Source organism: Theobroma cacao, chromosome 4 (genome assembly GCF_000208745.1).
Source record: "Theobroma cacao cultivar B97-61/B2 chromosome 4, Criollo_cocoa_genome_V2, whole genome shotgun sequence".
Classification (NCBI taxonomy): Eukaryota; Viridiplantae; Streptophyta; class Magnoliopsida; order Malvales; family Malvaceae; genus Theobroma; species Theobroma cacao.
The window spans coordinates 26,982,268-27,006,165 of record NC_030853.1 but is presented as its reverse complement, the minus strand read 5'-3'; the positions used below and the strand labels follow the sequence as shown (position 1 = coordinate 27,006,165).

Below are 23,898 nucleotides of genomic sequence, written 5' to 3'. Positions count from 1 at the left end.
TGGACTGCCTGGTAGGAACACAAGAAATTTTCAAAACCCCATAAACCCCGTCAAGTTGAAAAGTAAAAAGGTAGAAATCAAAGGCGTAAAACCCTAAACCCTACACGAGAAGGGAAAAGAAAAGAGAAAACAAGGTTAAACAACTACAAATTGCTGGCTGGCTGCTGCTTCTAGACCCTTCTCGTTTCCCTTCTCTTTCTGGGTTTTTCTCCCTTTAAAAACGCAACCCCCAAGCTCTCCCATTGTCTTGACATCCCAACACTCTCTTTGTTACTTTCTAGAGCTTTCTTCTATTCCTTTGTTTTCTTTCCCCAAAGAAACCATGTATCGTTTCGCTTCAAGCCTCGCTTCCAAAGCTAGGTAGTACTTTAAAGACACTAGTTCATTAATCATTTTTAAGTGTTTTTTTTGTTCCTTTAAAGAAACTAATTTTCTCTCGTTTCTTTTTTGTTCTTTTTTAATGTTTGGGTTTCAGGATTGCTAGGAATACTACACATCAGGTAGTTAATTAGCAGTTGTTACTACCTTTTTTATTTATTTTGTTTTGGTTAATGTTGATTTGATCCTGCAATGAGATTTGGTTTTCTTATTGAATTTTATGTTTTGGTGTGTGCTAGATTGGCAGTAGATTGAGTTGGAATAGGAACTATGCCGCAAAAGATATAAAATTTGGGGTAGAAGCTCGAGCTTTGATGCTTAAAGGCGTTGAAGAACTTGCTGATGCTGTTAAAGTTACCATGGGTCCCAAGGTAAATCCCATATCCCTATTTTTATTTCTATGATTCTTTTCTTTATGTCTTAGATTCTCTTATTCAAATTTAATCCTTGATTGAAACAGTTTATGCCTTTTCTTCTCTATAGGATAATAACTAGGACTTAAAATTTATGGATAGGAATATTGATGAAAGTAAGAAATGACGTTTTGCTTTTTTATAATTGGGGGAGGGGAATACAAAGCCCGCTCTTTAAGCAAAGGGATAATGCACCAACCAATGAGCCAAATGCTCTGGTGTAAGGAAGAAATGACGCTTACATTTGTAGTGATTAAGCTTTTCATCATTTTCTTTTTTGATTGAAAGGGACGAAATGTGGTTATTGAACAAAGCTATGGTGCTCCAAAAGTGACTAAAGATGGTGTGACTGTTGCAAAGAGCATTGATTTCAAGGATAAAATCAAGAATGTTGGTGCTAGCCTTGTGAAACAAGTTGCGAATGCCACCAACGATGTAGCTGGTGATGGTGAGGCACAAACACTTTCATAAATCTAATAGCTTTATTTTAAGTCCTTAACTTTGTTTTAGATAGTTTCTATTTAGTATTGGCCTTTAACTCTATTTTAAGTACATCCTTTTTGCATGTATTAACTTTTTCAGCCAACTAACTTCACGTTCACAGAATGTATGCATTTTTTAATTATGTAGAGAGCTGAGTCATGAGAATGCTTTGACATGTTTGCAGGGACTACTTGTGCAACATTGCTTACACGAGCAATATTTACAGAAGGATGCAAGTCAGTTGCTGCTGGAATGAATGCAATGGATCTAAGACGTGGCATAACAATGGCAGTTGATGATGTTGTAACAAACTTGAAAAGCCGGGCACGGATGATTAGCACATCTGAAGAAATAGCTCAGGTTGGTTTGCTTGTTCAAACTTTTTCTGTCAAAAGCTTATTGCAGTCAGATGGATGTAGTACTTTAGAATCAAAACTGCAATGGTAGTGAACTTTTAACCTACTACGGCTATAATGGAAGTATTTTGTAATAGGTTGGAACAATATCAGCTAATGGAGAGAGGGAAATTGGTGAGTTAATTGCAAAAGCCATGGAGAAGGTTGGCAAAGAGGGGGTGATCACAATTCAAGTAAGTTTTGATGCCTTCATGGTATTTTTGCTTGTTCATATTCTTTTTTTTTCTAGTTTTAATGTTTTATTGCTCATACTTGTCATATATTAAATCTCTTGCATTTTTTCACACATGGTATGATGTCTTACCTTGGTTATACCTTTTACAGGATGGGAAAACATTATTTAATGAGTTGGAAGTTGTTGAGGGCATGAAGCTTGACAGGGGCTACATATCCCCATATTTCATCACCAACACGAAAAACCAAAAATGTGTAAGTATCTTGTTTCTCTTTTGGCATATCTCTTGACCATGAGATAATACTGATTCAATTCACTGTTTTATGGCAGGAATTAGATGATCCTCTTATTTTGATCCATGAGAAGAAAATATCTAGCTTAAATGCTGTGGTGAAAGTACTAGAGTTAGCTTTGAAGGTACGCAAATTTTGATCAATGCTTGCATTCAGACCACTCTACCTGACTATATGTTGGTTAATCATCATTCATAAAGATCCACTTGTTTATCTCACTAAAACTGCCCTAAACTTCTTATTTTGTTTTTGATTGTAACATTAATAAGTTCTATGTTTTATTTTCCAGAGACAAAGGCCATTGTTGATTGTAGCTGAAGATGTAGAGAGTGAAGCACTTGCGACCCTCATTCTTAACAAGCTTCGTGCTGGAATCAAGGTTTGATTTTTACAGTATGATATAAATCTCCCCCCCCCCCCCCCCCCCCCTCCTTTCTGTGTATTGTCTTCCTCTATTTTAGGAATGCTTCCTTATCCTATATGGATTGTGCATGATGCAGGTCTGTGCCATAAAAGCCCCTGGTTTTGGAGAAAATAGGAAGGCGAGTCTGCAGGATCTTGCTGTCCTCACAGGAGGAGAGGTGAGGCAACATTCTGCTATATGAGATTGTCTTGTTGATATAGCAGATAGTTCCATTGACATGAAATTGCATGACCTCTTGAGGAATGATATCTGTTACTTCTGTGCTATAGGTTATAACTGAAGAACTTGGAATGAACCTTGAAAAGGTGGATCTTGACATGCTTGGCACTTGCAAAAAGGTATGATATCTATTATTTGGACAGGATCTGCCTGAGGTGATTTTGTATTGTTTTCCTTTAACAAGGAGGTTCTTGAGTTTGGTAAAACGGAACTATTTAAGCCCTTTTTATATGTATAGACATCTATTTTGATGCATGATTCTTTTTCTTTTGGCTGTTATAGGCTACTGTCTCAAAGGATGACACTGTTTTTCTTGATGGGGATGGTGACAAGAAAGCCATTGAAGAAAGATGCGAACAGGTCTTGTTGCTTCTTATGAACAATTGTTTGGCCATCTTTTGATTCTTGAACTATACGTAATTTCCTTTATAATTCAGATTATAACAGATATCCTTTGTAATAACAGATTAGATCAGCAATTGAATTGAGCACCTCTGATTATGATAAGGAGAAGTTGCAAGAAAGATTGGCAAAGCTTTCTGGCGGTGTTGCTGTCCTGAAGGTCTGCTTTCTTGTCAACTTATAGTTACTGGCATTTAACTTGTCAACTTAGAAATGCAACAGCTGCTTTCTGTCCTATTTGTTGCTGCTTGAGTGGAGTTAACGAAGCTTAGAATTTGCTGAACATTGCAGATCGGAGGAGCTAGTGAAGCTGAAGTTGGTGAGAAGAAGGATAGAGTTACGGATGCATTAAATGCCACAAAGGCAGCTGTAGAAGAGGGTATTGTGCCAGGTAAAGACTTTTAAGTCTTAGTGGTCTTTCTCATGAGGTTTCAATTAAACTTGGAATCAGTGGAAACATTACGTAAGGAGTTTTCCCATCTAGGTGGTGGTGTCGCTCTTCTGTATGCATCCAAAGAGTTGGATAAGCTACCTACAGCGAACTTTGACCAGAAGATTGGTGTTCAAATTATACAGAATGCTCTAAAGGTTTGTAAAATCTTTTCTGCACATCTCAGAGGGATCAACTTCAGGAAAATTCATTCTAGATAAATTGTTGAAAAGTTTACAGCTCTTGCACTGTAAAGTTTCAAAATGCCGGTGATTTTGATGTGTGAAGTTTCACACTTCCCTCATAAATGGATTTCTCTGTTGCAGACACCTGTGTACACAATTGCTTCGAATGCAGGAGTGGAGGGAGCTGTTGTTGTTGGTAAGCTGTTGGAGCAGGATAACCCGGATCTTGGGTATGATGCCGCCAAAGGTCAGTGAATGACTTAAAGTTTTTTTCCTTGCATATATTTACCATTCTAATGGAACTTAACACAGCTTATACTTCATTTTGTTGAATAACCAGGTGAATATGTCGATATGGTAAAGGCTGGTATTGTTGACCCATTGAAAGTAATTAGAACTGCTTTGGTTGATGCGGCAAGGTAAGCTGCTGTGTTTAGGTTATGCATCATGGTCGACCTTGTCCTTAATTTCTAGAAGGAACAAGCTGATTATGTTACCTTTCTGGTGCAGTGTGTCATCATTGATGACAACAACCGAAGCTATTGTAGTTGAACTTCCCAAGGATGAGAAGGATGTTCCAGCAATGCCTGGCGGTATGGGTGGCATGGATTATTGAGGTTATTCCTAACAACACACTGATCGAAATTGCCTTGATCTAGTAACTGTTTTTCCTCCTTCCCAATATCTCATGAAGAAAAGAATATCAGCTTTTTTTAGTTGTTTTAGTCTTGTTTCAGTTGGAAGGCAATCGATGTAATCGTAAGGAGAGAGCAACTTGTAGGTAGTTTTGGTGATCAAGGTCAAAACTGTTTGATTGTTGTTGGTAGGAAGAATTGGATTGCATGGAACCATCGTTTTTGGAAATAACGAAAAAAAGAAACACTATCATCCTTGCACACTTTTTTTGATTCTTGCTAAGAGTCTTTTGATTATTCTTATATCTGGTGTTCTTGGTATAATGTGGGAGGGGAAGGGGGGAAGACTGTTGTACTACAAAGTCACAAAGCCACTCCATTAAGATATATCAACAGAGAAGTTAACAAGATGCTAAATTTTATATTTTATATTCCAAAATGCAAGTTAGCAAAAGAATGGCACCATCAAGATCTAAATTGTGCTTGAAATAAAGATATCAAGGGCATTGGTGGTGGAAGCATCATGCAAAATTTCCATCCATCCCAGGGTCTGAATTGCCCCCGCTTCTCCTCCACTCCTTCCCAACGTAAGTGGTCGAGTGTTGAACCATCATCTGCTACAAGTTGTCGATTATAATAGAATTATAAGATGCATGAAAACGCAACAGGACTGCTTTGTGCTAACTTTTGCTTAATCTCAACTGAGTTTGTTAACAAGTATAATTTGCCAACTGCCCGATATAGCATGCATTTTGTTCTTTGGAAGCTTCCATGACCTACCAAGGATGAGATAATGTATTGTAGCCTAACAATAATAATAAAATAAAATGATCTATCATCTATCTATCGACGAGGCTCCCAGGCCACGCACGCAAATGTGGCTCCTTTTCACTGTGCGCGTCCCAAATTGAATCCAATATCTTACTTAATTAATTTTAATTTTAAAATATCGAAATAATGAATAAATTGGTGGACTGGATCGGATTAAAAATCAAGTTTTCAGGGTGTCAGCCCAATTAGACCAGGGTCGAACCCTACCAGTTCGGCCCCTACACGCCTCGACACCTCCGTGATTAAATTATGAGAATTATGAACGCCGTTCCACTTACTCCCCACGGGTAGAGTGGACGAGGTTGGTGGTGGACCCCACCCCTCCCAACCCAGTCACATGCAAAATTGCAAATACACCATGCAAATTGGGCCCCATTCCTTAAAATCTATTAGCAACTCCCAAACGCAGCTGACAATCTCTCTCTCCATTTGGCCTTCTTTTATTTTTGTGCATTGCATTTCACAAAGATCATCGCCGCCACGTGCGGTGTCGGGGGCAAGTCAAAGATTTCAAACATTATTTCGAAACAATCCCCACCTAACCTACGTGGCCTAATCCCATTTGTGCAATTACGTGGGATTCTGGAGCTAATTGGCGAAGAATCATTGTTAAAGTCGTCCCTTGTTAGGGCAGGCCGTTGCGTAAGCGGCCCTCCCCATCCCTTCTTTAATTTAACCCTTCGACTGAAAAAAGAGTAAGAAAAGAAAAATAAATGGCAAAAATTCTAGACTTCGAATATTCCAATAATACCTCAATCTTTCTCCATATTTACACTCATACCCCTCATGAATCAATTATGGAAAGTTCACGTGACATAATTAACTGAAAACTGCTGGGAAAATATATTTAATCACGTTCACCATAATTACAGTGAACCTCTTCCCCTCTATCCACTCCTTGATTACCGTTAACGGGGTCCCACTGTCAGGTACCAAAAAAAAAAACAATCTTTTAAAAGATTCATCGAACGGTCCTTAATTCAAGAAAAGGTGAAAAGAATGAGGACCAGATTTACAGACGAGCATTACTCATCAATGTACGTTATAGAAAAAGGAAAAATCAAAAGAGTTAAAAAAAACTGAAAAAGGAAAATAAATAATAAAAGAACCCTAAAAAATCGACCTCCCCTCGTTTTCCCACTAAAACAAAAAAAAAGGGCTACTTCTTCATATTGTTCTGGTTCTTTTCTTTTTGCGTTGTCTGAAAAGATAAGCAGATTAAAAAAAAAAATCCTTTTGTTGAGAAGGTAGGGTTTGGTCCAGAAATGGAAGCTTTTGACATGGCGGCTTCCTTTGACGAAAACTTATTGGACTTTGGCTCCGACGTCGGAGAGGAAGATGAAGATGAAGAAAACAACAAGTCTTCAAAGCTTAACACTTCTTCTTCTCTTAACGCTAACCGTTCTTTTCCTGTAAGTCTTTTTTTTCATGGGTTTATGCTTTATTTTTTTTTTGGAGAGGGCTGAAAGAGGCCGAGTTTGGTGCTAACTCGGCCGAGTATTTGCTGTTGGTAGGGTTTTGGATGCTGGGGGAACTGGGGAGGAGAGCTGACTCGGCCCCGACTCGGTTGGGGTAGTAGCGTTTGGCTTGAGTAGACTCGGGCTATTTGTTCCGAGTCAACACTGAGAATGGCCCGGGTCGGGTCAGAGAGCACGGCATTAAATTGAACAGGCACTTTGTCACATGATATTTTTATTATTTTTTTTTTCGGGAAACGGATGGCTTGGTGGAAACCGATTCTTGCGGGCCTATTATTGATTGGCCCCATGATTTTTTTCGATCAGGACAAATTTACCCATGACATTCATTCACATTTTTGGATAAGACCCCGTATTATGGACATCATGTTGAAGGGTAGTTTCGGTGTACTGATATTTCAAAAGGGCGAGGGGTCATTATTGATGTGAGCTGTTGCTTGCCAGGCTTAGCGCTGTACTAATAAATGTCCAGCGAGGTTTCCATTTTCGCTCTCCCAAGAAATAAAAATAATTGATACGAGCACTCCATTATAAATCTTTATCATAATTCCACTCACTTGTATGAAAAGTCAATTTTGTCCAACTTTCAAACATTCTCTTCTACTTGTCGCACGTGAATCCTACACAAGACCTACTTTTGTCTTTTTCCCCGCAAGTGCCCCATAATAATAAAAAAAAAGAAACCACTTGTTCATTAGTTTTATGACTCGTTCGAGTTAACTGAGTCAATCAGCTGAGTTAAGGAGGGTTTTTTTTTTTTTTTTTTTTTTTTTGCAGGAATTTGCAGAGGAAGAACTGGAATGGATATCAAACAAGGATGCATTTCCATCCGTGGAAACATTCGTCGATATTTTAGGGACCGCGGCGAAGCACCAGAGCCCGGTGTCAGTACTGGATAACAGCAATAGCAGCAGCAACAGTTCCGGTAGCTCAACCTTAACCAATGGAAACATTGTAATGTATTGTTGTGGCAATCTTAAAGTGCCCGTTAAAGCGCGTTCTAAGCGTCTGCGCAAATGTCGGGACTTGAGAAACCAGGAAAACAGCTGGTGGGTTCAGGAGAATGTGAAGAATGCCAGTGCCCATGTGAAGGGGGCGGGTTCGAGGACTATTGGAAGGAAATGCCAGCATTGTGGGGCGGAAAAGACACCGCAATGGAGGGCAGGGCCACTTGGACCTAAAACGCTTTGCAATGCTTGTGGAGTGAGGTATAAGTCCGGGCGGTTGGTACCTGAGTATCGTCCAGCAAGTAGTCCTACGTTTTCGATTGAGTTGCACTCGAATTCCCACCGGAAGATATTAGAGATGAGGAGGCAGAAGCAGTTTGGGTTTTCTGCAATGAAGCCTATGGATAAAGGGTAGTGTTCTGGTGAGCTGAGCACTGCATTTTTTTTTCCTTTCTTTCTTTCTATATATTTTTTTTAAATTTTGTTGTTTATTTTTATTTTTAAGTTAGTGTAGTTACTGTAGGAGTGAATTAGGAGTTTGGTTGTAATGGGGCTAGATTGGATTAGTGAAAGTTACTATTTTTATTTTGATTTTTGTTTTTGATGAAGTTGAAAATCCTTTACGGAAATTTTGACTTTAGTGTGTTTTGGTTGGTTGGATGATGTTTTTCCAAATGAAAAAAGGAATAGTGTTTAATTGGTTTTTGTCCAATTCTTGAACCATTTTGGTTTTTGGTTTTGGTCAAAATGTGGATTGCAAGAACGAGGGTTTTGGTTGATTTTTGTATTTGGGTTGTAATACACTCAGGTTTGAATATTTTGAGCTAACTTATTTGTTATGGATAGTGAGAGAGTTGCCGTTGGTGAGCTCTAGCCTCGGTTCGTTTTCTTGAATGTATCAAGTTCACTCAAAGCATTATAAACTGTACTCTGGAGTATCTCATGGCTGCTATCCACAGAATTGTTTTTCCTCGTAGCTTCTTCATAAGTTTTCTTCATGGATTGATTCTTCTTCTGGGAAGGCTGGTAAAATTTTGTACATAGCCTTGGATTTTCGGTGCATAAATCATCAATTTCGGAGATTACAGGAGAACTCATGACTAAGATTCATCTGTGTGATTGATTTGAAATGGTAAGATGAGGATGAACATTCCTAACTCAGTAGAGTATGTAGATAATGAGTGCTGGCATGAAAAGAACAAGAAGTCAAATGTGTTTTACTTTGTTTGCGAGATTGTGGGACTGGAACTCTGGTCATGTGGAGCAGGCTTCTTGTTCAAATTGGGATGATTCCGTGGATTTTGTTGTACAGAGGCTATAGACCACAGCTATTATATCTATGGAAAGCACAGAAGGAATACTGACTTGAAATTTTGCCTTGCAAGATCTGGCCGTTTGTAAATAGTTGATTGCAGCCACAAACTATCAAGCCCAACAAGATTCTCGAATTTTTTTGTTTATGTCATGCACAATGGTTTGATTTTGTTCTAAACCTGGACTGGTATGCGAGTTGTGATCACTTGGGAAATTATCAAGGAATTGAGTTGTTTTGCATATAAAAAATTTCTGGATAGGTATACATGAAAGGAAGAAATGATTTCCTGTATTGGCAGTGATGAAAATTTGTCTACAATCCCTTTCATAAGTCTAAGAGGGATATTTTAAGTCTTTTAATTCTGTTTTAGAAGATTTATTTTTGTCAAGTCTTTTGATTGTCAGTTATGATTATACATACTTTCTGCATGTATTAGCTCGTTGATTTTAAGTCTTTAATTGTTTCAATTGAAAGGCCTACGTGCTAGTATAATGAAAAAGCAAGTTGTAGGTAGTTTTGGTGATCAAGGACAAAGCCATCTCTGGTTATAGCAAGAATTGGTTTGTATGGAGCATATCTTTTTGGAATATGAAAAAAAAAAAAAAAGACAATCTTCCTTAAGCTGTTGACTGTGATTGATGTAAGCACTTGCAATGAATTTCGGTTACTGTTCTTATCTCCCTCTTTCTGGGTATCATGTGGGAAAGACTGTCAAAAGATCAAAACAACATGAACTTCGACGGAACATTGCATGACAGAGCTCACTTCAATAAAATTAGCTGACAGAGACGTCAAGAACTCCTCCAGCAGCTAGTGCTAAGTGGTCCGACCTTGATGCTCATTTTTCAGTTTCCCTTTTCCTTTGCTGCTTAGCTTGAGCAAGAAAGCAAGTTAATCAGTGACTTGATGTTCAGGATGAAAATAGACAAGTTAACAGATTATATACCCTGCACAGAAAGCTAACATCAGGAGCTTGCAGCCCTAGTTGCCTCTCGAAAACTATTTAGGGTGCTTATCAGTGACTCAAGCATTCATCAGCAATTCAAACGCATGAGATTTTAAGTGACTGCTGCGAGTGGCTGATTACCATCAAACCATGAAGTGCTTGGCCCTCTTCTTCCTGGTTTCACTGGGATCCATGTCGTTGTAGTTTACTCAATCCTTGATGCTACTGCAGTTGTTCCAGCTATGCTTGTTTACTTCAACCTGGTGAAGCACACCTTGACGCTACTGTTACAACTGAAAGCCGGAAAACTCAGGGACTGGGTTCAGCAGAAGTCTTGGAATTCAGATAAACTTCTGCTTTAAACTTTAGACGGCCAGTGTCTATCTTATCAAAGGGGACAAAAAGAAAAAGTTACCAAGTCGGTTAATGCACCAACAGTCGCACTCTAGACCTAGGTCTTAACACTCAACTTCATACTGAACCCTCAACGTTTTTTATCGGCAGCGTGAAACCGAAGAGAGATGGTTTGTGTTAAAACTTACCTAAATACAACAATGTTTATTAACGACTTTAACCAGCCAACAGAAAATTACCAAAGCATCATCTTCAATGCAAATCAACACTCTAAACAATTAGAAGAATTTATTTACAGCATGGATCTCAAGCAAAATGCTCTTGAACAAAATCGTACAAGCATCCAAATAGCTATATAGCAAAGCTAAAATAGTTAAAAGACAAAGCTTACTAGAACATGAGAGAGATACAATCAAAGAAGCATGAAATTGAAAATGTTAACAGCCTGATTATGTGGCTGTAAAACGTTAGCTTTCACATGACGGCTGTCCAAATGCAGTAGCACACTTTCCAGACAAGAAAACATTTATCATCCCCTGCCTTTACGACGATTTCTCAGTGCTGCACAATCTGAACAATACCATTTCCCTTTTGGCTGTTCTTTCAGACCAACACAGCCAAAGTGGAACCATTCTATCTTGCACTGTGAAAAGGAGCAAAGAGTTTCATCAGATCAAAAACAGGGAGTGCAAACAAAAATAGTTTCAGAGAAAATATATAAAGAACTTAGTTACATACATCAGGGTTATCACATGCAACCATCTCTCCATAGCTAACTTGGTTGCACAAACAGTAAGTGGGCTCATTAGGATCCACTGGCAAATCTAGTTCCATACCAGTTGGATTTGCTGCTGCTGCCGCCACTTCAGTTGCCGCAGCAGCTGCCGCGGCTGCTGCTGCTGTTGCCAGACGTGTTCTGTGGGAAATATGTGGTTCAAATGACATCATATATACCAGTGAAACATATGTTGCATGTAATGGAAGGAATATGAGATTTTTTTTTTTCTCGGTATGATTTTTTCCAAAATTCTGCTCCTTCTGAAATAGAAAAAATACAATCCTTTACACTAGAATCCATTTCATACTGTTAATAAGTAATTTTAGCAAATTCCAGTCATATTATATTGATAAATTAATATTCAAAAAAGAGCCTCCTCAGAAGTAGGAATCAAAACTGGATGCATAAATGAGCTTATGCATGATAAGTGCGTACTTTTTACGCCCTCCTCTTCCACTTTCACTAGGCCTTCCAGATTTAGTGGTACTATCAGGACTTGGACCAGAGGATGCAGTAGCAGCAGCATTCTCTCTTTCTGTCAGAAAAACATATTACAGGTGCAAATTAAAAATTGCAATGCAGGTGGAGGGGCTTAAAAGCAAACAAAGGATACACTAAATAACAGTGGAAGTGGAAATTAAGCAACATACCACGCCGTAGCTCTTCATCAGACTTTTTCAAATATTGATCAAGTTGCTGTATATGTGAATCAACCTAAAACATGATTACATCATAAACAGGTTTAAGTGATAAGGATGCAAAGCTAGTTCCATCCAGCATTGAAATCTTAATATGCTTTCTGTTACAAGAGGGAGGATTTCATACAAATATAGTCACCTTAAAGCTAATATCAATTTGGCAATCATATTAAAAATGAAACCAATCAACTTTGAATTCTTTCCACAACGGAATAATACAAATATTTACTTCATGAGAAAGAGAACCATCAACGATGTTATTGATATGACTTTTTATTTGTAACTCTTTGGTCACTGATCCATGTGACAGAGTAAGACCACACAGAAAACACCATATCCTACAGACTTTTGAAGTGTTAACCTCAAAAACATGCACCCAATTAAAAGATGGTAGAAACCCCACCTCTATCTCCTAAGGTAGCCAATGCGAAAAGAATCTAACAGCATTGAATACTTACACTTTTCTCCACTAGAGCACTGCCATAGAACAGCAAAAATGCAAGCCAAGAATCAAAAAGCAATCGGAATTCTGAATCATAGTTATGGCATATGCATCAGATAAATACATGCACTGAATCAAATATCGGAGTTCTGAGGAAAAACCACACACTAAATCATATGCCTGAATTGCCAAGGCAACCTTTTCATCCGCAATCCTAATGCTATGCTTTTGTTCGTCAAGTGCCTCGTCTGAAAATCTAAGAAGTGAAGTATCTGGTGTAATGTTTCCAGCCCTGACGCCTCGTCTTATATCCTCTATTTCTTGTTCACAGCGTTGTTCATTTTGCCTCACAATTTCTGTTCACAAAAACAACAAAAGGTAGTATTTCGAACTGAATTAAAATGGGATTTCATATCAATGATTGATTTTGAATTTAATATGTTTGAAGTTATTTCTTTTTGTTGGATTGTTAACAAAGAAAAATTACAAATTTCAAATGAATTCCAAAAGAGTTATAAATTAACTAGTAAAGGAATACCTTGTAAACTTTTGTCAAGATCACGCATCAACGCATACTTTTTCTGAAGAATATTGGGCAATGCTTCCAAATCTGTAAAATTTCAATAAAAATAATTTTAAAATTAAATTAATTAGCATCTCATAGCAGGAATTTTAAATTAGGTTTTTTTGAAAAAAATTTTAGAACATAGGAGGTAAAAAAAAGAACCAAAAGAAATTAAATTAGAAAAAAAGGGAGAGAATTGGAAAAGGGAGAAGTTACCGGCTTGAAATTCATCGATGAAGGACATTTTAGGGATTTAGGGTTTTAGAATTTGGCAGTTGAATTTCGATGGGAAATGTCCCAGATTTTCGTCCCGCCACCGGTGTAACGAACTTGAAGCCCTAGAAGCTGAAATCGGGTTATTTTTCCATCCACCGAATGACATATTTAGCCTTACCGTCTTCAGATAATTACGAAGATGGGACCAACCTCTTTGATGCGAGTCGAAACGTCGGCGTTCCACAATGGTTGAAGTTGAAAATGTTTGAATTGAGCCTTGAAATTTCGTTTTATGTATTTTTAAAAAATAAAATTAATGTAGAATTGAAATAATAAATATATTTTCCTTACAGAATAAGTTTATATATATATATATATATATTTTTTTTTTCCAGTTGTTTTATTTATTGTAAATAAAAATTAATGTAAAAAATTATAAAAGCATAACATACTCACTCTTACTCAACATCTTAAGTTAATATAACATAATTAATACCCTCCCTTAGCATTCTTGCCAATCTATACCTAACCCAATGTCATTCCTAATCCTATCCCTTTTTAGGACTTGATCTTATGTATTCCCCACTCAACTATTAGCAAAGGCAAACCTAAACCCAATTATTATTAACGCCTAGAAAGACTTCATGGGTTCTAGGAAACAGTGTCTCTTAGTGAATGGCCAACTCTCCATAAATTGTCATAAGGAAAAGGTGATTACCAAGATAAAAGCTAAAACAAGAAAAGGTTAATGTACAACAGTGATGAGACTTAAACTTGATAACATGATTAAGTCAAGTTTAGGTCTGACCAGAAACTGCCGTTATTAGTTAACTTGCTGGTTTTGGATTGAATTCTTTCCTGCCCAATCCAACAAAACATTTGGGTGCAAGAGAAACTACAATAGATAGTAGCAGAAAGAGAAGCCGTGTCAACAAGTACAGAAATTTAAATAGGAATTGAGTAAGGCGCCAGAGCCCTTTGGCTTGCAAATTAGAAAGGAGCGAATGGTGGTGATGAGAGCGCCGCGTGGTGGTGATGAGAGCGCCGCGTGATGGTGCTGTGCGGGTGGTCCCCACACGCTCTCTCAAAATCAGGAGGAGGAAAATCAAGGACATGATGAGTTTTGTCACGACATTTTTTGTCCTTAACCATAATACTTACTTTTTTCTCTCTTCATAATCAAACAATCATTAATCTTAATCATCCACACCTCCCCTTTATTATTATTAATATGTTATAATATAATATAAAATCCATGCTATACTTGGGTGTTTAATTAGTCAGAAGACTCCTGCCCCACCAGCTTAATTTCTCCTGTCCCTTTCCCACATTTATATAAGAATGTTTTCATTCTTACTTTATTTACACCTTTTTCAATTTGTTTTAATTTTTAAAGCCATTCCTAACCTAATAAGAAAGGATTTTGTAACATTTTTGGGTAATGACAATCCTATATAAATAAGCTTTTTTTTTTTATATATATTTGAGAGTAGAAAAATTTTAACCCTACTCATTAAGGTTAAATATTCGAATGCATATATCAATAAGTTAATTAATAATAGTATCCTAAGGTAAGGATGAAAATAAGTTTATGTTTACTAACAGTGAGAAGAGAAATTTATATGCCAAATGAATCCTTCTTCCCTTTTCGGATAAATATGGAAGTTACTTAGCTAGTTCATAATGTGAAAACCAAAAACATATCTATCATGTGTGAAAATAATAAAAAAGGTTTTTTATGGGGCAAATATGTTAGTGAAGATGCTTCCTCAATTGTTCCCTTACACGTTTACTACTATTTCTTGTTGTCATGACTAATCTTATCATGTTTGCTGTGTAGAAGGTGTTAGAAAATGAAAGAAACTTACAGGCTTCAAGATAATGAGCTGTATGTACAATGGTAGATTGCATATAATAGTCAAAAATGGACAAAGAAAAAGCAAAGCATGACAGTAAAGAAAAGCAATGAAGCTTATGTTTCAAACTTTGGGTTAATATTGTTTGATTAGAATATCATCATTACATTATAAAAAAAGCGAACATGCAAAAAGGGCAGAAAAGAAGCAACGGCTATGCAGTATGTACTCAGTACTCAGTAGGCTGCTATTTAATGCTTTTTTTTTTTTAAACTGCTTCTTCATGGGTGTTTGGTGCTCTTCTTATTAGTTACTTTAACGCGTGCTCTAGGAGATTCATTTATATTTATCTTCTTGGGGACTGTCAAGCCTCGATTTGCAGTCCAGGGATCAGGCCCCAGAAGCAAAAGGTTTGAAGTTTCAACCTTTTTCGTTTTCTTACTGTATATTTTCTTTCTTTTGTATTACATTTATTATCATCTGGATTCCCTTGTTATCATGGCCGTCCAAGAGATCTTCTTTCATGGTTTTGAGTGTTCTTCTATGTCCACAGTTAGATGCTAGAACAATGGCTTTCAGAATTTTGTTCTTTGTGAGAAAATGCTGGTTTTCTAACCATTGCCAATGTAAAGTTAAACCTCACATTGTTTTTCAGAGAAAAGCATTATTTACAGTGGTGGTATGGAAAAATGAAATTTACTTTAAAAGATTTCAACATTTCCTAAATATTTATCTGATTCAATACATTCTTGAATCTCGGAAGAAGCTGCAAATCTGCTGTATACACTTCTGGATAATGCAATTCTCTACCAAACTCCAAAAGTACATATTTCTGTTGTTTGAAATCAATTTAGAAAGCTTTCAACATCACAAGATATATGCATTCTGGTTTACCCAATTCAGTAGCACCTCCTTTCTTTTTTTCCTCATAGAAAAAATTCTTGTAGTATTCTACTATAGTGTATGAAATATTACAGACCACAGTCTAGAATTGAAGTACTGAGCTATTCAGTTAACAACATTTTAATGCTTGAAATGGCAGAAATGAGTGGGTCTGCTGCAGCAGTTGAAGCTAGCGTGTTACATATAAGTTCAAGCAACTCTCAGCTTGTTCAGCGGGTAAAGGCATCAATGGAGCCAACGAATGTGGATTGTTCTGCAGAAAGGAAGAAGTCACTCCGAGCCAGATACTTTTATGGCTTGATCTTCTTCATAATTAATCTTACTGCCTGGTTCATTCGCGATTATGGACAAAGTGTCTTACCCCGACTGTACTGTAAGTCAATTTTCCTTTCTGAACTCCAAAAAGTTTATTAGAATGTTCTCATAAATTAGCATTTGGTTTCTACCCTTTGTAAAGAAATTGCACAAACAAGCACAACCTCTAGAGCCATGACTCTCTTCACCAAGATCAACCTCAATTTGAGGATTCATATATTTTAATCTCAAATTGTGGGTCCTATTGGGCATATACTCCTTGTTGTACCCTTAGAATGTCATAATCTGCTACTGACATGTGCAGTTGTTGAAGACACCTCTTATGAACATGGTTACAAAATATTATTTACATGCTTTATTTATTTTTGCTTGCATATTTATATATGGAAAATATTTTTTTTACAGATAGAAAAGCTTGTGGAGTCAGTGGAAGTGATTGTTTTCACACAATGGGAGTTCTCCGTGTGAGCTTAGGATGTTTTGTATCTTTCATTCAACATTGTTTCAAGTTTTCTCCATCCTTCCACAAGAAATTCTCAACTTTCTGTCATTATATTCAGGATTGAGAAACTGGAAGCTGGAATCTCACTCTGTGGACCTTTTATTTATCATCTGTCCATAATTATTATACTCCTATAATATGCTGCTTTCTCCTTTAGGAAAAAGGAAAAAATCCAATCTTTCCTGTTCTTTCTTCCTTGAAGTATTATACTGGGTTTTGGGATATAATGCTACTTTCCTGTGTCCAGAAAATGTCCGAACCCAATAAACAGTCGTAACATCTGAAAAAGTCCTGCCGGAGTCTTAGTCTTCTTACAAAATGCCAGAGCTTACCAACGCTGTTTAGTTTTAGGAAACTGTTTTATCCTTGTTCTGTTACTCATATAATTAGATTCTCACTTTCCGATCATTGAAAATCAGGTTCCTTGACATAGAGTTCAGATATTTTTCTTTCTCATGTTTCTTACCACATTTAGTACAAGAAAATTATTTGAAACTTGCAGTAAATGGCACTCAGGATGGTGGGCGTTGAAGTTTGTCCTATTGGTTGTATCAATTGTGGTTCCATTCTTCCTCCCTCCAGATTTTATTCACATATATGGTATGTTTGCTTTGAAAGCCAAATCTATGAACTTGAAAATTTAACCTTAACTTAAACATTTAGATCATGAGGAGCTATCATCTACAAACTACAGAAAAGGGCTTTCTACCATGAACTAAGGAGCTTATTTTCTCTTCTTGCAGGAGAAGTTGCTCGCATTGGTGCAGGGTATTCTTTATACTTCCAACCTTTAATTAACAGCTCTTCATTTTATGAAATCATGATCAACTATAATCTTATTGACATCATGGTGCAAATTGTAATCTAATATTACGACCATTTAAAGTGTCCTAAAGCAACCTGCCTTTCTGATTCGATATTAATCTGAAAAGACAATATAAAGATATCTATCTGCTATACTTGGTATAATTTCATGCGTTCTTCTCCTAATTACTTAAAGCATGCCTCACATGTCACATAGATACTGAATCATTCATTTTCAGCAGCAAAATGATATATGAATCAGAATCAAAGTAAGTTTCAAGGCAAACCAGAATGGACTTATTACTTGCATGAAGAAATAGAAAGTTTTGATTCACTATATTGGAGCAGAATAACAAAATAAACTATTAGGACATGGAGAGGGCTTCAATCAGCACTCAAAAGAATTTATTGTCTCATTTTCAAACTCCTGAAAGAAATTGACAACAATGAAAATGAATTTTGTTTTTACTTGTATATTAGCTTTTGAGTGTAAGAGTAAATATGTAGTTTTTTGCTCATGTGATATAGGATTTTTCTCCTTCTGCAACTTATAAGCGTGATTGAGTTTATTGGATGGTGGAATAACAACTGGGCACCTGATGAGCAAAGGAAACAAAGGTATTTTTTACCTTCTAACAAAGGCTTTATATCATTAAAATTATAGAATTGGAGTCAACCACGGATTGAGGTCATGCGGCATTAAAAGCATAATCTTATCAAGTAATTAAAATGATTGCAATATAATTTATGGATAAGATAACATTTTAGGCCTTTTTCATTTTCTTGAAATTGAATAAGTATTTGCTAATGTATAACCATCTTCTTGTCCGTCTGCAGCTGCTTCTTTGCATTATTTACCTCAACAGTTTTTTATGTTGCTTCAATCTGTGGAATTGTGTCTATGTACTATTTTTATGCCCCAAGACCAGCATGTTCTCTCAACATATTCTTCATTACATGGACTTCCATTCTGCTCATAGTGATGATGGCTATGTCCTTGCATTCAAAGGTATGCTTTTCAAGGAATCAGTTTCTTTGGAATATCATTTATTGCCAACTCTGAGGACTTTTCAGCACTTTTTCCAATGATGCAGATAATATAACTTTGGGAAGGGGCTAGCATTAAAGATTTGCAGGCATATATATGCATTTTCAGCATGTGGTTATGTTATCACTATGATGAACTTTTTGCATTTTACAGTGTGGAACATCATCTACTACCTGTGACAATATGAAACATGCAACTCTACTAAAATATGATTTCTATGGAACTTTTATGTGTTATTTTCTTTTTTCTGCTGTGATGTTGTGTCATAACTGCAATTAATAACTGACTTTTCTATGCTAAAAATTCTCTTCATCTAAATGATTTGATATAAAGAGTATTACCATTTTATACTTGATGCAGGTTAATAGAGGTCTTTTGTCTTCAGGAATTATGGCTTCTTATGTTGTTTTCCTCTGTTGGTCTGCTATTAGAAGGTTAGGACTTCATCCCATATTCTAACCTGCTGCAATAGTTCGAGTTGAAGGTCACCCAATATGAGCCACCTTGTGTTTCTTGCTTCAAAATTTATTATTGTGCCATTAATAGTGCTAAGGAAAAACAATCTATTGATATATCGATGACGTTATTTCAGTGCCTATTGTGGATCAACATAGCAATGCTCTAATATTGCCCTCCTTGTGTTTTAATAGTTAGATAGATAAGTGTTTGCCTTTAAGATCAAGGGCTTGAAAGGTAGCAGGAAGAAGAGTAATTGCTTAGTATGTGCTTGATCATAATGCCACTATGAAGGCTAAACTTAACTGCAATATTTGAAATTTGGTTTAACTGCATATATCTCAGCCAGTAGAGTATATTATAAATGTAGTGCTTCTCCTGAAAATGTCACTTTAAAGGAAGTCTAAGTTTTCTCTTCCTCTTCTACTATATATGTTATGATCCTTTTTTCATACTTACAGTCCAATTAATGTTATTGTTGAAGATTAAAGGAGTGAGTCACTTACTTTCATTGTTTGAGGGTCACTACTGGTGTCATAATGGCTCAATTTCAACTGTCACTTTAGTACCTTAGCAGCATTATCTCGTTCAGATTTGCCAATGTTGCTTCTAGTTTTTCTTTACAAATGCTGACATTTTAGGTTTGAACTACTATAATATCCATCTCTAGTTTTTTTATTAAACAAAATTTAGGTTAATTTCTAACAATATCAAATTCAAATCAATTCCCAACTTGCAATATGTTGGAAGACATTCCAGGGTCTAAAGTTAATGTTGTTTTCTTCATTGATTCTTGATTGTTTCTCTGGTCAAACGACTCTAATTCATGCATGCTTTCAATTGATGTGATTTCCTGCATTTCTATTATTAGCCTCATATTTTGTAATTTTTCAGAGTTGCCTTAAGAAATTAACAAAAGAAAAAACTGACATCTGGTTTGACCACATGGCTTTCCAGTGAACCAGCTGATGAAAAATGCAAACTAGAAAAGCCAAAGGATGGACATGGTGATTGGACCGCCATACTTGTAAGAGTTGGAAATTCTTTTTCCCAGTTTTGACTGTTAGATATTTTCTGCAATTATAAGCTTGTATATTCTACTTGTTAGCTCAAACCATAACACAGTTGCAAGCAAACTTTGTCTCCCAGAATTGATGAAAATTTTGAATTCATCTCTCAGCCTCCTTTCCGCTGTATATTTCTCTGAGTGTTGTCTTCTGTTTTTTCCTCATTTTCAGGGGTTCCTGATTGCAATAGGTGCCATTGTCATGGCAACCTTTTCAACAGGGATTGATTCAAAATCATTTCAGGTAAAATACTCCTCTGTCCAGGCTTAATTGCATTTTTGTTGGTAGCATAGATTTAGACTTTGTAAATGAAGACAAATTTCTCAGGCAGTTCAGAAGGAAAAATAAACTGTTCATGCAAACTTCTGCTGCATGCTGAGAGTGAAGGTTGCAAAATTTAATTTCAGAACATCGGTGTTTACAATTGCATTGATTTCAAGAGCATCTACTGATGTATGCTACACAGCTATTTAGTGTGTCTTAGTTGAGATGATCTACAAAAGGCAACCATATAGGGCTAAAGTTTAACCATTATTTTTGGTTGTTATCAGTTTTAATAAGAAATAGTGAGCAGCTCTTATGCTTTTCCAGTTTCGCAAAGATGAGGTGAAACTAGAGGATGATATCCGTTATAACTATGGATTTTTCCACATGATATTCTCCTTGGGGGCCATGTATTTTGCAATGTTATTCATCAGTTGGAACCTGGAAAATTCAGCAAGGAAGTAAGTAGTATATTACTTAGAAAAATTTTCTGAGAATACTTTTCAAGTGTATATGCATATACTCACTTTACAACAATCAGATGGAGCATTGATGTTGGCTGGACAAGTACATGGGTGAAAATCATCAATGAGTGGTTTGCAGCCACGATATACAGTAAGTGAACTAGATGAGGTTTACTTCCCCTTCAGATCACTTCTGCCTTTTTGCAACTAGATGATGTTTACTTCCCTAGATGCCTTCAGTTTTTTTAAAAGTTATCTGCCTGAGATTATGTGATTATAGCGTCAACTGGAAGTAACCAAACAAAACTATAGCAGCATCAAAGATACTCCCTTCATCCCCTATTTTAATTATATTCTTTGCCAATTCTATAGATTATTTCTAGTGCAAAATTTGGCTAATAAACAAGCACTTTGATGGAATCATTTTAGGCCAACTAAGTCTGACCTACAGCCAATATTGTAATAACAATTTACTTTTAAAAGTTTTTCACATGAAATTTTCGGAGTGAAAGCATATCAAGTTAAAGATATGAACCTGAGCCAGGTTGTGAGCCACAACTATGGAGAAAAAGACTAATACTTATCCTTTCTTTCTTTTCTTTTATACAGTGTGGAAGTTGATAGCCCCCGTTGTGAAGCAACCCAGGGTCATCAACCATGAGGAGTCTGTGCAGCAGATAAATGATTCAACCTTGCCGTGATTTTGTTTGGCAACTAAGATTGTACTTCTCCATTGTTTTATTTCTTCATTCTTTCCCTCATTTGTTTTTTGGCTGGTTCTACTTGTCCAATTTGAGCTTCAAGCTTATGTATAAAACAAGCAAGAATTCAGAAATCTATCATGGTTTTATAATGAATGAATTCTTTGAATTGATTAATGATTACTAGCCTTCTCACCTCAACTGTGAATGGTAGAATTGCTCTCTAGTATGTATCCTTGGTCTATGTTCGTAACCCAGTGGGCCCTTTTTATTGCTTGTCAAATGAAATCGGTTGAGTTGTAACCACAATTTGACATAATAATGACAATTTGCCAAATTTGGAGATTGGGCTATTTGATGAAACCATCAGATACATGCATCCCACCCACTCTTCAATGCATACGTTTTGTACTTTGTCATCAAAAATAAAGATATTAATGCAGAAGAGCAATGGTTAGAGCAGAATGGTCTACATTTCCATGATCAGTGTAACTCAACAGCTTCACTGCATTTCAAAATATAACAACTCCACCCAATCTACTAGTTCTATATTAGGATCCAAGCCTGCAGTCTATTAGCAGACTAATTCCAGAATTTCATCCTTGGTTGTAAAGATGTTCAATGGATTATTGACTTCTGTTTCCTTTGCAATGCTAATTTCTCTTATGCAAGCAGCAAAAATCACGGCTGCAATTGGCCCTGCAACAGCAACTAGGAAAGAATCGATTCTTGAGTTATATATGCATGACATTCTTGGCGGGAGCAGCCCAACACCCAGGCCTGTTACAGCCTTGCTAAGGAACGTATAGGGTGTGGCCAAGTACCTTTTGCTAAGCAATTAGGATTCCTCCCCCCAGCAGGCGGGGTAGCAATCCCCAAAGCTAATGGTGCCCTTCCACCTGTTAATGGCATAAATGGTATTCCATTAAGGACAGGCCAGGGAGGTACAGCTTTTGCTGGAAAACTAAATAATCAAAACGTAAATCCTCATCTGTTAGGACCAGATGGCTTAGGACTAGGATTTGGAACAATAACTGTTATTGATGATATACTGACCTCCAGTACTGAGTTGGGATCACAGGCTGTAGGCAAAGCTCAAGGAGTATATGCAGCAAGCTCAGCAGATGGAACAACACAAATGATGGCATTTACAGCATTGATTGAAGGAGGGGAATACGGGGATAGTCTTAACTTCTATGGTATATACAAGATCGGTGGCACCACGTCGCGTTTGTCAGTGACTGGTGGAACTGGTAAGTTCAAGAATGTACGTGGCTTAGCTGAAGTAAGGGCACTTATAGCACCCGGTCAGCATGTCATTGACGGTGCAGAGACATTGCTGAGAACTCTAGTCCATATAAGCTACAGAGAGTGTTTCCAGACTAAAGAGTTAATATTCTTTCTGTCAAATGCTTGCCGGCATATATAGTCTGTAGTTTCTTTTATCTAAGAAGATATTTCCAGTCACAAAATCTACAACCTTTTTCACCCAAAATATAATACATGTTGCTGGAAAACTACAATGGATATAATATTTTTGCTGTTCGTTACCCACTGCTTCATCTATGGAATATGAGGAATCAGATGACCACTAAAAGGAATGCAAAAATCCGATGCATCCGCCATACCCGCAATTACAATCTTCAGACAAGTACGAGTTGGCTTCTTCTTAACTGCCAAAGGTTGAAAGTTTACTTCTTAGTGCACTAATTATGATAAATAAGAGTTTACGACCAGCTTAAGTCTAAGCACATCCTGCAACAACCAAGTCAGACAGGGTCCAACTTAAGAAGTCTGGTGTACTTATCCTCTTCTCCACTTGATCAGCTACAGCCAACCACTCCACAGTATTGTAGGACCTTTTTCCACCCAATCCATGAGATGAAAGATGATGCAGGCTAAAAACCTGCAATCCACAATTAAATTATATGCAGTTGGATTTCAGACAACCTGTTACCATGATTCTTCATGCGTGCATTGTTCCTGAGTTGACTGTAAAAGGCTAGGAATTGCCAGAAGGAAACAACCAGAAAGTTGGCATGACTCAAGGTCAAGGTGCCTTTGGCCAAAACATGATCACAAATTGGCTAACTTATCCTAGTAGCAAAGCTTCAAGATTGAACGACATACATGATTGACACTAATACCAAAATTTGAAGTTCAGATGTCAAAAACTCGAAGAGATTGCTGCTGATAGCCACCACAATAAGTTTTACCAATGAGCAGTGCTGATAAAACACCAAAAAGTTTCTTTCAACTGAAAAACAGTACGTTGAAAAAAATCCATGTCAAGCATGATGCTGCATTTTTCTGTGAACAAGAAAAATTGGCACTGGTTAAAAGGGTCGAGTCATAATCTGTTCAGATAACCATAATAGATGCAAAATCATAGTTAGAATGATATTGTTATGTGCATTTAACAAGAAAGGAACTAGCATGAAGCTCGTGTGCCAGAAAAATAAAGGAGAAGTGGCCAAGAATAAAGGCCATACTGA

General features: G+C 36.8%; 4 protein-coding genes and 1 pseudogene across 7 annotated transcripts; 4 read left to right on the top strand and 1 right to left on the bottom strand.

Annotated features, from left to right (window-relative positions):
- Positions 126–4,719, top strand: LOC18602827 (chaperonin CPN60-2, mitochondrial). Its single transcript, XM_018120244.1, has 18 exons — positions 126–360; positions 476–500; positions 618–749; positions 1,080–1,239; positions 1,459–1,634; positions 1,768–1,863; positions 2,015–2,119; positions 2,196–2,282; positions 2,448–2,537; positions 2,659–2,739; positions 2,852–2,920; positions 3,084–3,161; positions 3,268–3,363; positions 3,495–3,594; positions 3,688–3,791; positions 3,960–4,065; positions 4,159–4,237; positions 4,329–4,719. Exons 1-18 carry the CDS (start codon positions 323–325, stop codon positions 4,432–4,434), a joined length of 1,728 nt encoding a protein of 575 aa, XP_017975733.1. The 5' UTR covers positions 126–322; the 3' UTR covers positions 4,435–4,719.
- LOC18602826 (GATA transcription factor 1) lies at positions 6,342–8,607 on the top strand. Its single transcript, XM_007034441.2, has 2 exons — positions 6,342–6,696; positions 7,540–8,607. The coding sequence occupies exons 1-2, from the start codon at positions 6,550–6,552 to the stop codon at positions 8,122–8,124; spliced, it is 732 nt and encodes a 243-aa protein (XP_007034503.1). The 5' UTR covers positions 6,342–6,549; the 3' UTR covers positions 8,125–8,607.
- Positions 10,576–13,183, bottom strand: LOC18602825 (PHD finger protein ING1). Of its 2 annotated transcripts, none has more exons than XM_007034437.2 (7): positions 13,024–13,183; positions 12,781–12,852; positions 12,411–12,598; positions 11,753–11,816; positions 11,538–11,637; positions 11,063–11,240; positions 10,576–10,967 (listed from the first exon to the last, which is right to left on the bottom strand). In XM_007034437.2, exons 1-7 carry the CDS (start codon positions 13,049–13,051, stop codon positions 10,854–10,856), a joined length of 744 nt encoding a protein of 247 aa, XP_007034499.1. In that variant the 5' UTR covers positions 13,052–13,183; the 3' UTR covers positions 10,576–10,853. The 2 variants fall into 2 exon arrangements, with proteins under 2 accessions (XP_007034499.1, XP_007034500.1); XM_007034438.2 differs by having other exon boundaries at positions 12,441–12,598.
- On the top strand, positions 14,868–21,586 carry LOC18602823 (probable serine incorporator). 3 transcript variants are annotated; one of them, XM_018118762.1, is made up of 14 exons: positions 14,868–15,100; positions 15,190–15,289; positions 15,923–16,155; positions 16,503–16,579; positions 17,040–17,199; positions 17,343–17,367; positions 17,932–18,021; positions 18,241–18,412; positions 18,812–18,885; positions 19,865–19,934; positions 20,146–20,217; positions 20,566–20,699; positions 20,780–20,853; positions 21,312–21,403. In XM_018118762.1, exons 3-14 carry the CDS (start codon positions 15,924–15,926, stop codon positions 21,401–21,403), a joined length of 1,272 nt encoding a protein of 423 aa, XP_017974251.1. In that variant the 5' UTR covers positions 14,868–15,100; positions 15,190–15,289; position 15,923. The 3 variants fall into 3 exon arrangements, with proteins under 3 accessions (XP_017974251.1, XP_017974250.1, XP_017974249.1); XM_018118761.1 differs by lacking the exon at positions 14,868–15,100 and having other exon boundaries at positions 15,136–15,289; positions 15,922–16,155; XM_018118760.1 differs by lacking the exons at positions 14,868–15,100; positions 15,190–15,289 and having other exon boundaries at positions 15,915–16,155; positions 21,312–21,586.
- LOC108661632 lies at positions 22,018–22,832 on the top strand (annotated as a pseudogene).

Bases quoted from the DNA above. Each gene is read 5' to 3' on its own strand.
- LOC18602827 (XM_018120244.1), top strand. From the start codon at position 323: ATGTATCGTTTCGCTTCAAGCCTCGCTTCCAAAGCTAG. The intron at 501-617 runs GTAGTTAATTAG...GGTGTGTGCTAG, and splicing joins CTAGGAATACTACACATCAG to ATTGGCAGTAGATTGAGTTG. The intron at 2,120-2,195 runs GTAAGTATCTTG...GTTTTATGGCAG, and splicing joins ACACGAAAAACCAAAAATGT to GAATTAGATGATCCTCTTAT.
- LOC18602823 (XM_018118760.1), top strand. From the start codon at position 15,915: ATGGCAGAAATGAGTGGGTCTGCTGCAGCAGTTGAAGCTAGCGTGTTA. The intron at 20,218-20,565 runs GTAAAATACTCC...ATGCTTTTCCAG, and splicing joins TTGATTCAAAATCATTTCAG to TTTCGCAAAGATGAGGTGAA. The intron at 20,854-21,311 runs GTAAGTGAACTA...TCTTTTATACAG, and splicing joins GTTTGCAGCCACGATATACA to TGTGGAAGTTGATAGCCCCC.
- LOC18602825 (XM_007034437.2), bottom strand. From the start codon at position 13,051: ATGTCCTTCATCGATGAATTTCAAGCCG. The intron at 12,853-13,023 runs GTAACTTCTCCC...GAAATTTTACAG, and splicing joins CATCGATGAATTTCAAGCCG to ATTTGGAAGCATTGCCCAAT. The intron at 10,968-11,062 runs GTATGTAACTAA...TCCTTTTCACAG, and splicing joins TTGCATGTGATAACCCTGAT to TGCAAGATAGAATGGTTCCA.
- LOC18602826 (XM_007034441.2), top strand. From the start codon at position 6,550: ATGGAAGCTTTTGACATGGCGGCTTCCTTTGACGAAAACTTATTGGAC. The intron at 6,697-7,539 runs GTAAGTCTTTTT...TTTTTTTTGCAG, and splicing joins ACGCTAACCGTTCTTTTCCT to GAATTTGCAGAGGAAGAACT.